The 12,060-nt window shown below is 42.7% G+C and overlaps 1 protein-coding gene across 2 annotated transcripts in view; it reads left to right on the top strand.

The window, feature by feature from the left end:
* TUBGCP3 (tubulin gamma complex associated protein 3) overlaps window positions 1–12,060 on the top strand; it is a 74,730-nt gene that overhangs the window by 6,085 nt on the left and 56,585 nt on the right. The window contains exons 3-5 of one of the 2 annotated variants that reach the window (XM_018562257.1): window positions 674–741; window positions 8,128–8,205; window positions 9,478–9,665. In XM_018562257.1, the coding sequence (XP_018417759.1) occupies window positions 674–741; window positions 8,128–8,205; window positions 9,478–9,665 (334 nt within the window). Of the gene's footprint in view, window positions 1–673; window positions 742–8,127; window positions 8,206–9,447; window positions 9,666–12,060 lie in introns of both variants that reach the window. The other variant, XM_018562256.1, reaches the window with a different exon arrangement.

Raw genomic sequence — 12,060 nt, 5'->3', positions numbered from 1 at the left:
CCCTTTTTTTTTCGGGGGGGTCTTTTTTCCCCCCCCCCCCCCCCTGAAAACTGCCGCCCGAGTCAAACTCCTTGTTTGCCTCACGGCAGATACGCCCCTGCATACACACCCGAACCTGCACATCTGTGTCTGCACTTAGACACACACTGTCCAGTCTTGGAGCAGCACAAATGCTTATTTGATGATTTTTGTATTTGAGGTTACAATTGTAAGTATGCATTGATGCCCAAAAGGGGATTCCTACTTAAGACCAGCTGTGACCGCATGCACTGGAACTATCACCTGCACATTGGTTCCCTGTTTAGTCCAGACCATGATTTTACAAAGAGCAGTGCAGTATATGGAGGCAAGTTTGCAGTTATGCTCCCCTAACCCTAAGCAGCAGTACAGGTTTAGGGTCATATAATATTATTCTAAAAAAAAATAGAGATATCTATATCTATATCTATATCATCTATCCTACTGGCCCCAAACAACTTGATGGTGGTAAACTGGCCTTTTGTTTAAGGACCTATCTTAATATTTTATCACAATTTAAAGCCGAGAGTCACCTCACTTTTTAAAGTAGACAATTGTAAAGCAGATACATACAACAAACCAAAATAAAAGTGATTTACCTAAGGTTTTTATGTTCTGTGAAGAGCTGTTCAGTAGTCTTCTTTCTTTTCTACAGTTGTGCGTCAGAGAAGAGAAGCAGATGGTGCTCTGTTTTCAGAGCTTCATAGGAAGCTCCAGTCACAAGTAAGTGCATAATGCCACAAAAAAGGTTAATTTAAACATGTGTAAATATATGCCAAATTATGTTTTTGTGTGCGAGTGTGCAGCATTTGATGCATTATAAGTGGCAACAAAATGTACTTAACCACTTCAGGATTGCTGTACGTATATACTGTAAACAGCTGGGTCCTAAAGTGGTTTTACCAAGATCATGGCTACTGCAGCCATGTTTTTGCAGTCAGCACTGGCTGTCGCATACAAGAGTTCAGGCAGCTATAGAGCCGCATGATCATTTGTATGCAGCCGGGGAGTGGTTGATCACCTGTCTGATCACTGCAACTAGAAGCTGTGTATTTCATGGCTTCCAGTTTCAACCTGTCATTTATCTGGCTGCTGTAGCGGGAGAAGAAGCAGATGAAGCACAATCTGTGCATTATCAGCCTTTTTGGAGTCCATAGAAGACATTAGGGGTCTTTATAGACCCTTGGTGTCTACATAAAGACGACCTGTCATTGTATCTGTGCTATCACATAGGTGGCTTGTTAGCCGCCTATGTAAATGTCAATAAAGTTAAATACACGTCAGGTCTCACGTTTAGTTTACTAATTTTGTATTGAGATTGTCAGGGCTTGAAAAATTTGATAGTTTCTCACCAGTCAGTCAAAAATTTCACCAGTCAGCATGACCGGACTATAGCCTTGCAATTTATGTTAAAAAAGTTTGGGGACAGATAGAGCTTTCTTTTGGAGGTATATAATCACCGTGGGGGGGTATTTTTTTTTCTTCTTTTTACTATATAATAAAAAAAACTACCATAAATGTAGTAAAAAACAAAAAAGTTTCCCTATGTTATGTTATAAAACATTTATTATTACCCATATTTTTAGTAAAACATAAAAGTCGGGGTCACGTCGGGTAAATAGACCCCAAACATGTCAAGCCTTAAAATTGCGTGCGCCCGCAAAATCGGAAATCAGTATATAGGGTGCTACAGCTCGCGGTATACTGAGAGGCTGAAGCGGATCCCGACAATTGTCTGGATCCGCCCAGCTGCGTGAGTGACAGCTAGCTCTGCCTATCTAGAGGCAGAGCCAGCTGTACCTGCCCCTCCCCCATCCGTTCCGCCAGTCAGCGCTGGCGGATCGGTTTTTTTTTTTTTTTTTTTTTGACACACAACTTTATTGCTATTACATGAGAGCCAATTTACATGACGGGTCCTCTTTATGGAGACATCAGGGGTCTCCAAGACCCCTAATGTCACCTAAGGACCTCCAGAGAAGCTGGAGAGTGACACTGAATGCAGGAAGTGATGTAATATACATCACTTCCTGCATTCGGGGGCTGAGAGGAGATCAAAGGGAGTTCGTGTACTGAACTCCCTTTGATCTCCTGTCACAGAGCAGTGACAGCTGCTGATACAAGCGGTCGAGCGTCTCTCGAGACGCTCGATCACTTGACTGTAAAGCTCCCGGCCGGCCGTGTAATTACAACGGCCGGCCGGGAAGCTGCTCGTCGGGCTCCACCGTCCTCTCGTCACTGACGAGTGGATTTTTCAAGCCCTGGAGATTGTAGTCCACCACTAGAGCGAGCTTGGAGTGGTGAATACTTTACAGCACACACAGGGACTATGGGGAACAGAAGTAGCCACCTTCCAGAAGGAAGGACAGTGTCGGCACCAATTCAGAGATGAGTTGATGATCTACAGCCGAGTGGTACATAAATGAGATACATTTTAGTTAATAGGGTACTTGAATGTATTTTTAAGATTTACCTCCTGAGTTTAGTGTCGGAAAGGTTTAATAGACATGGTGTGTCCGCCCATTATGCTTATTCTAAAAATAAATGTTATTAAAATTCCATAACCTTCATGGTCACAATGTTGAGTGGGATATCAGCTGTTTACTGATAATGAGATCTGGTTTTTTATTTTTTTTAAAGATTTACTTTTTAAAGAGTTAGATTGCCTAGAGCCACATCACCCTGAAAGTGCCTGATCACATCTGATCTTGGAGGCTGAGCAGGCTTGGGCCTGGTTAGTACTTGGATGAGACCACCTGTGAATACTATAAGAATGTCAGATGATTCACAGACTGATCCACATTCATCTGAAATTCTTGGGTTGTGTGGTCCTGTTGGCCTGACTGAAGTCGATTACTAAATAGACATTTATCGAAGGAGCTGGGCTGAAAAGTCACTGTCCATATATTCTGATGGCCATCCTACTCCTGGTCAGTAGCTGTAATGGGATGGCTGTAGAAGGCCAGGTTCCAAGACATGGCCATCTCTGAATCCAATGAAGCTTGCAAGGTCTATATCTGAATGTGAAAGGCATACTTCATTTGGTGTAAGTCTCAGGGCTTTCACTCAAGGAGATTCGCTGGTGGGACGAATCCATTCTGTTCTATAGCTGTATCTGGACCAGCATTAGGGTTCGAAGCACTATTGCGGGTCATGTTTCTGCTCTTGCTATCTTGCTTCAGAGATTGTGGGCCTCGCATTCCTAGATTAATAACTTTGTACAGGTAGTCTTCCATGTGGTTCCCCCTGTTATTCTTTGGGATGTGAATCTGGTCCCTCTCTGCTTTTTAAAACCATTAAAGACATTCCTCTCCAAGCTCAACAAAGTGGTGTTTCTTGGCCTTATCCTGTAAGGTCTTACATGGATAAACTAGTGTTGAGGCCTAGGACTTCCTTCCTACCTAAGGTAGTCTGTTAATTAATGGCTGCATTCATGCCTTGTTTATATCTGTCTAGAGTTTTAGCTTTCATTTTTCTTTCTATGTCTGATTGTTGGGGCCATAGGGACTAAAACAGCATTGTATTTTGGAAATTACAGTTGTGTAGCCAGTATAGTATTTGGGGGATTTTTTTCTTCTTTTCTTGAAAATGGTTTTGCTTTCTGCAGTATTGTGCTCCCGGTGGAGAAGCATAATGATACATTGATTGTGTGACACACTTTAATGCACAGCTTGATGGCATTATTTTAAAAATGTTATTGGAAGTTTTATAGGCTGTATCATTCTGCTGTGTAAGTCTAATGGATTGTCTTTTCTCTGGACATAGGAAGGGCATTTCTGCTATTAGAAACGTGGTGGTTTTCTTGGCTGTTATTTTAAACCATCAAAGCCTTTTAGCATCCTTGATCATAGGAAACCTTGCAGGGGATAGATTTTTGTATTTGATTTTGAACATTACAGGCTCAATTCTTTAGTGAGTTTATTTTTAGAGTAATTTTGTTTTACTATGTTACTGATTTATTGAATCATCTTTTCACATTTGGAGCTTTTTTAGTAGCAAGTGTTTTCTGGTTGAAGGTTAAGATCGTATTGATTTATAGAAAGTGACTAAAGGGGATGTAAATGGTTCTTCACATATTTTAGTTGCTGATACTTTCTTTTCCAAAGTAATATTAATGGCACATCTCTGTTTAATGGAAACCGCTGCAATTTTGATAGTAGTAACTGTATCACTTTGTGTATTTATTTGTGCTACATATGCAAAAACCTGAAACCGTTTTGGATGACGAGTATCCTTGCATAAAATGAAAGGACCAAAAGTAACTTGTGTGTGTAAAGTAACCAGTTCAGCCCCATAACCTTCTATGGGGCTGGTAGGTCGATCGGCTTCTGTCCATCTTCAGCCCCATATCGGTCTATGGGTAGAACTGTGCACACGCAGACATTGGCTAAAAAGGAAAAGCAGAAGGGTAAGGATGGGCGAAAGTTTTCCTCATCCTTTCAGTAAACCTGTCAGGACAGAAATATGAGAACTGTTGCTTACTTGTGTTTTGAAGGTGCTCACTTCCATGCTCCCAGGGTTGTCATCTTTATTCTTGGTTTACCACTTAGCAGGTTTATACTTTGGAAAAAGTATGCAGGTCAAATCGCTTGGCCTGCATACTATTACCTTAAAGGAGAACTATGAGGTGAGTGCTTTTCACTCACCTCATAGTTCTAGCCGACCTGTGACAATGAGACTGTCACAGGTCGGCTCAGTAGATCGGGAGGTGAGCGAACACATACGGGGTTCGCTCACCTCTCGATCCTGTCACGGCTCTCTGCCGTGACAGGGGAGGGGCTGGATTCCCCTCTCCCCGCTCCGATCTGCCAGCACTGACGGACGGGGAGGGAGCGGGTACAGCTGGCTCTGCCTCTAGGTAGGCAGAGCCAGCTGTCAGGCAGCTAGGCGGATCCAGACATAATTGTCGGGATCTGCTTCAGCTGCGGCGTCTTAGTATAGCGCGAGCAGCAGCTCTCAGTATACCGCGAGCTGCAGCTCGCGGTATACTGAGCCTAGTGTGACGGGAGGACGCTAGTTTGTGTCCTCCCGTTACCCTAAGGAGAACTATGGGGAAAAGCCTTAACCCGATAGTTCTCCTTTTTAACTAGAAAGGTGACAGACCATAACTTTTTATCCATAAGGAAAAAATATATTGGTTCTGGATCTTCAGATTTATTTTTATATATATTTTTACCATGTATTTAAAAATGTATTTACCACCTCTCAGACTACTTTAGGCCCTCTAAGGGCTGGTTCATTACATAACGATACAAGGGATTGTTTATTTCATTAATTTTTTTTACTTTATTGGCAGTTTGCAAAGTGTACACTCCATTCGGAGTTCTGCTCAGCAGCACTGTGTTCTGTGTTGCCATTGAGTGCGCTGAAAAAAAAGAAAGTATCTGTCTGCTTTTGCTGCACTGCGCATCATACCAGCGTTGTGGTGTGAATGAGGCACATAGACATTTTTTTTTAATTTTGCTGCGTGGCCTTGTGGTGACTGCTGTTGCTCCAGTATGGACAATTGCCAGCTACCACAGCTGAGGTTAGCCACTGATTCACTTGTGCTTCGTGAACAGTGTTTTTAGTACAGGTGGTAGGGATAAGAGACTATATAATATTACTATTCAATATGTACCTGACAGAAAAAAAATTCTATTTTTACATTTCTGAGAAAAAAAAAATCTATGGAAAACAATGTTCTCTTTGAAAACAAAAAAAGTCCCCATATTTCCTTTTTCCCCAAGTCATCTTCCAGGGCAGCATCTGAGACAGAGAGAGAATCCACCCAACAGGAAACACTTCATCCACAATTAAAATAAAAGGGGCGGTAAAGCCCCACCACCTCCCAGTTTTTTGTGTTTCCTCCGGCCTAACAGGAGCATCGTAACCGTTTTGTTATTTTCTCTATAGGCTTGCGTGCTAGTTGCAGGGGCCTCCCAGTGTGTGCTCCCCCGTGAATCGGGGACAGTGGACCTGGGGGGGTTGCATGCCTGGGCTTGTCCGAGGATTAACCTTCAGGTTATTCTATTATGGGACCCTCCCTCCCCATCTATCCCTGAAAAAGTAACCATCCCCAGGTTCATATGGGCTCTAGCAGAGCTTTCCCTTACTCGCATTTGGTTTGGCTCAGAGTTCTCCTCTGCCTTGCCTTGAATGGGGCGGTTTGCCATCCATGCTCCCTATGTGTGCTGCCATGTTGTGGATATTCATATCCTGTAGCATCCTAGGCCTCACAAGGTTATTCTTACATGTCTTCCCTCTTTATCGAGCATCCATGTTATTTTCAATACACTTTATTTCGTTTTATGAGGAATTTGTCCATCTTCCCGACCGTCCAGGGGGGAACGAGTGGTTAGAGGGTACCTCAGGCGAAGTTAGATTAGCTGAAATATGGTTTTATATGCGAATGGGCGCTGGCCGTGCGGGAGCTCTTCACTCTGCTTCCACTACATAGGGCGCCGGAACCGGAAGTCATCAGCATCCATGTTATAACGGTAAACTTTGTGCCAGATTTACAGCAGCTGGCTGCTGCTCGTGCTCCCAACATATAGGATAGTGTCTTTATGTAATTTGGTGGTATCTATGTTACACCACATCGATAAACTGAAGCGAAAAATGTTTTATGGTGCACAGATCCTTCCTTTCTGGAGGCCAACCCCTAGTTAAATTGTAATAGGAAAAGGACAGAAAAAGATGGGGTTTTTTGCTGGCTCCAGAAAGAACAAGTCCAATAAACTTCAGTCTCGTAAGTATGTAAAAAAGTATAAATTTATTGAACAAATATATATTTCTTTAAAAAGCATTGAATATGCATGAAAAATGTAAAAAGACATACACCTCAGAGGAAAATACCTCCTATCACCCCCTATATACCACAATCAAAGTTTAACTGGATGATCATGATTCTATACATATGATATACAACATCATAGGCAACTCAAAAGAGACAAGTATTAGTTGATTATGTTGATAAACCTCGAGTGGAAAAAACAATGCTTATGGGGGTGATGTATTACTTGCAATGCTAGAGGAGCAATGCTTGTAGGTTCAACGCGTTTCGTGCCATGGGGCCCTTCATGAGGAGGGGAGGGAGGTAGTCCCTTCAGTGTGAGGTCAATAAGTGCTTGGCACAGGTGTATGGAACGGACCAAGGGCATGTGTACCCAGGGTGGAGGAAGATGGAATGGGCACAACCAGACTGGACCTGGAATCCACGGGTTAGGTTGAGAGGGTGTCCAGTGGTGAGGAGGGATCCAGTAATGTGCAAGGTCCAGGGCAGCTGGAGGGACGGTCCTCCACCTGGAACCGCCGATGTTGTTGGGGCCGTTGCTAGCCCTGCCCTACTTAACCCGTGGATTCCAGGTCCAGTCTGGTTGTGCCCATTCCATCTTCCTCCACCCTGGGTACACATGCCCTTGGTCCTTTTGAGTTGCCTATGATGTTGTATTTCATATGTATAGAATCATGATCATCCAGTTAAACTTTGATTGTGGTATATAGGGGGTGATAGGAGGTATTTTCCTCTGAGGTGTATGTCCTTTTTATGTTTGCCATGCATATTCAATGCTTTTTAAAGAAATATATATTTGTTCAATAAATGTATACTTTTTTACATACTTACGAGTCTGAAGTTTATTGGACTTGTTCTTTCTGGAGCCAGCAAAAAACCATCTTTTTTTCTGTCCTTTTCCTATCGATAAACTGAACATATCAGATAGTGTTCTTACGTAATCAGTGGTGTCTGTTACACCACATCGATAAACTGGGGGCAAGTTGACCCAGTTGGTAGTACTGATAGCAGTGCAAGCCTAGTTTTACATGCATTTCCATTGATTTAAAGCCAAAATGCAAACGTGTGACTCTAGTCTTAAAAACTAACTGGAACGGAGTCCTTTTGAAGAGCTTTGAGGATACATTTCTACACAGTGCAAGCAGCTAGAGAGGACAGGGATGTCTTGTTTTGAAGCCCTTTTACAGCTTGTTAAGAATGCGTTTAAAACTTTTATAATGTTCATGGTCTGGGCACAGGACTTTAATAGGTCATTTGTGTTTTAATTCTGACATTTGGTAACAATATAGAGTGTTTTTAAAAATATGTCAACAATCGTTCTTCTACTTTTGCTTTAGGGCGTAGTGAAAAACAGATGGGCAGTTCTCTATCTTTTGCTTAGCCTTAGTGAAGATCCACGTAAACAACCAAACAAGGTAAGCTTAGATGGGAGTGCTTTCTAATGCATTGTGTTACAACTGAACTGTGCATGCTGTGTCTAAAATTAGGTAAGCAGATGACAAAAGACTAATCGCCACCTTTCTCTGGTCTACCTGCATATAATTATATATTTTTTTTTCCCCATTACTTGTTCTCCACTGTGTCTCTGAATGGAGGTGGCCATCTAGGTAGAGGCAGGGTTCTGCTTCCTTTATATCAGAGCCTTCAGAAGGGAGAACAGTGAGCAACACAGTAGTGACATCACCTAATCTCCTGAAACTAGCAGTTAGAACAGTGGTGGTCAACTTAGTGAATATAGGGATCCCTCAAATGCAGACCCCAACATGTCCAAAGGGCTAGTTTAGTTTTCATACATTTGTGTTGTAGTGCCCTTTGGTTTAAATGACACCCCAACTCACTGTTAAAGTATTGGGCAATGCTGTGTATTGTGGTGGCCTTCATTAAAAAAAAAAAACTACAAATCCCATAAGGCATTGCAAGCCACAGGCATGACTCCCAGAGGCAGAAGCATGATGGGATTTGTAGTTTCAGCACAGCTGGAGAGCCAAGGTTGCCTACCCCTGATCTAGGACAACATAGCTGAACTAGAAAGTGAGCTGAATTGGAGAATGTTTCCAAATCGGCTGTTTTGGCCTAGATTGTTCACTTCTCCTGCCTTCTCCAAACTCTTCCCTTTTGTGAATAGTCCTGTAAGTGTTGACTGAGCGAGGGGTGGTCCTGTGACATCGGTGCCCCTTGTCCAATTAGAGAATGCCTAGTATTCATTGAGAAATATACTAGGTGTCCTCTAAATGGCCGCTATTTTTTTTTTTAACAGCGCAGAGGAAGCTGCTCAACCCTTGTATAGACTGGGGTCACATGTTGCAGAGGGAGTGTCCCCTCTGTTTCTGTGTGCAGTGTGCAGACATGTTGTGCCCGTGTGATGACACTGCAACTAGGCCCAAGCACGCATGCACGTCACTCCGCCTAGCGAATATCAGCACTCTGTGTTAACCCTTTCAGTGGAAAGAACAGTGGTAGCAGTTATTTGAAAGGCGCCAAGAAGTGCAAATTGCAAAGTTACTACGAACAATTTAGACAGAAACGTTTCTGTTTGCCAGTGTCAACTCCTCCTGTAGGCGGCAGTGTAGCCTGACTGTATCTAAATTCTTGTGTCCCTCAATGAACTCAAAGAAAGGACTTTATGGTATTTGCAAAAATCCTATTCTCTCTTTCAGGTATCCAACTATGCAACATTGTTTGCTCAGGCTCTGCCACGTGATGCTCATTCAACACCATACTACTACGCAAGGCCACAGACCCTCCAACTTAATTACCAGGATCGCAATGTTCAGTCTGGGCAAAATTCTGCTGCTTTGGGCAGTAGTGGGATTGGCAGTATTGGGATGTATACTCTAAATGGGCCAACTCCTCCACCACAGTCCTTTGTTCCTGGGTAAGTTGCTATTATTCACCAGCACTGTTCCTCTCCTCTAAAAGTCCACATTTGAAAAACAAAATCAACAGCGATCTACAGTATGTATTTAAATTTTACATTAAGATATACAAGTATGTATATGTGTGCATGTTTATCATTCTAGTAGTTTATTATTTTGATTGTGGTGTAGGTTTGGAATCTGTCATGTTTGTTTTTTTCTGTGTCTGACCTTGTTTGGTTGCTTTTAAAATTTTGGTGGAAAATCTTACAAAACTGAATATGAACGGCAGTTGTAACTCTTTTTATGAAAGATCTAACCCTTCCCCTCTTTAAGTCCCTGTTCACACCTAGATGTTTTTGTCGCTCAAAGCTGTCAACATAAGAAATGCCATTCATTTCTATGGCCCCTGTTCACACCTGAGAGTTTTGTTGCAAGTTGTAAACCGCTGGAAAAAGTACATGAGCTTCTTTCGGACAGATTGGCCGCTTAGACTTCAATGGAAGCGAATTAAAACGTGCGACACAAGCGTTTTGCATATTTTTGTGCCTGTTTGTGTGCATGTGTCCTCATTCACAGCAATGCATTTTGATCTGCTCCATAAAATGCGTGTCTTTGCCTATGCACGTCCAACGCGCGCAGACCATGCAACGGGAAACCGTGCATAAAAATGCATGTTTTACGCACGGAAACGCTGACCTAGGTGCGAAATGAAGATTTATAAATACAGTTTACTCTTCTTTCTCTGCTCACTCAGCAAAGAGATTCTTCAAGCTTCCTGTTCTGGGGACACAACAAGTTACTTATGGGTAATTCTCCTAACCGACACAGGCAGCAAGACCAGGCAAAAAGCTGAAAAGATTTCCTCACCGTTCCGCTCTAGCCAAAACTGAACAATTCAAAATACTGGAGTTGCACTTTTATTCTTATTAGTGTTTGTTCTTGTTCCAATGACCATGTTGCCAAATTCCTAGTAAAAGCCTTTTGGTGATGGACTTTTGTTCACTTCAAGTTGGATTTGCATTCTCATACAAGTATATGTGAATGCAAAACATGCTTGAGGCAGGTCAAATGAGGGTCAGAAATAGGTCCGCTGCAGGTCAAATGCACCTGTCTTTGATTTCCGAAATAACTGAAGTGTCTCAAACTGATGTCAAACTGAAGCCGTTGACGAGATAAAGCCCATCGACACAAGCCTAAATGACGCACCAAAAATACAAGCTCTCCCAAAATGACTTTGTAATTGAAAGCTCACATATTTCCGGGCTTATTTAACTGCTTGAGCACTTTGATTGCACAAAAAGTCAAGTTTTTGGAGTGCATCTCTTACATGTAGTACCTTTCCCCTGTCTCAACTTCCCCTGCCTGCTTTATATTACAGAGCAGGTGCGACTGCCCAAATGACCCTTGCAGATAGTCTGTTAGTATCATTTGAATAAATACAGCAAATTTATTTCAATTGTACATTATTCAAATGTTGATTAAAGATGTGAACTTTGCTCTGCATATGGCATCACCTTTTGAAGAAAAAAAAAAAATCCTTACTTAAAGGAGAACTATGGGGTCAGTGCTTTTCCCCATAGTTCTCCTAAGGGTCACGGGAGAACACAAACTAGCGCCCTCCCGTCACCCAAAGCTCAGTATATGGCGAGCTACAGCTCGGGGTATACTGAGACCGCGGCAGCCGGGACGGATCCCGACATTACTGTTGAGATTCACCCAGCTGCGTGATTGACAGCGGGCTCTGCCTATCTAGAGGCAGAGCCAGCTGTGCCCGCCCCCTCCCCTGTCTGTTCTTCCAGTCAGCACTGAGGAGCAGGGGAAATCCCTGCAGGGAGCCGTGAGTGACAGTCGCGGCTCTCTGCAGGGACATGATCGAGAAGCGAGCGACGGTATGTGTTCGCTCACTTTCCGAATTATTGAGCCGACATATGACCGTTTTTATTGTCGCACATCGGCTCGAACTATGAGGATGAGTGAAAATCACTCACCTCATAGTTCTCCTTTTAAATATAAATACGTTTTTGCAAAACGATATTGCCAAAAGGTAGCCTAGTTTTTCCCCACCCCCTAAAAAAATGATCCCCCACTGGGCCAAGCTTCAGTATCTTGCTAGTCGGCCCCGCTGGCTCTCAAAATACCTGAACAATGCCGGCATCTAATCAGATTGTTCAGGTATGTTGATAGCCAGCGAGGACAACTAGTAAGATATTGAAGCTGGGCCCAGTGGGAGATTCCTCCATCCACACAGTTTAGCGTAGATGGAGGAATCTGTTGCACTTTTTCCATCTGACCATAGAAAATCTGCAGATCATCTATAGGTGTATGGCCAGCTTTACTCTTTAAGTAATGACAAATTGATCACCTAATAAACATGGAAATGTAAAAATTGCTCTGGTCTTTAAATAACATAAG

The sequence above is a fragment of the Nanorana parkeri genome, unplaced genomic scaffold (assembly GCF_000935625.1).
Source record: "Nanorana parkeri isolate BGI_ZX_2015 unplaced genomic scaffold, ASM93562v1 scaffold567, whole genome shotgun sequence".
NCBI classification, from domain to species: Eukaryota; Metazoa; Chordata; class Amphibia; order Anura; family Dicroglossidae; genus Nanorana; species Nanorana parkeri.
The sequence above is the reverse complement of the archived record's forward strand: the minus strand, read 5'-3'. Positions and strand labels throughout refer to the sequence as shown.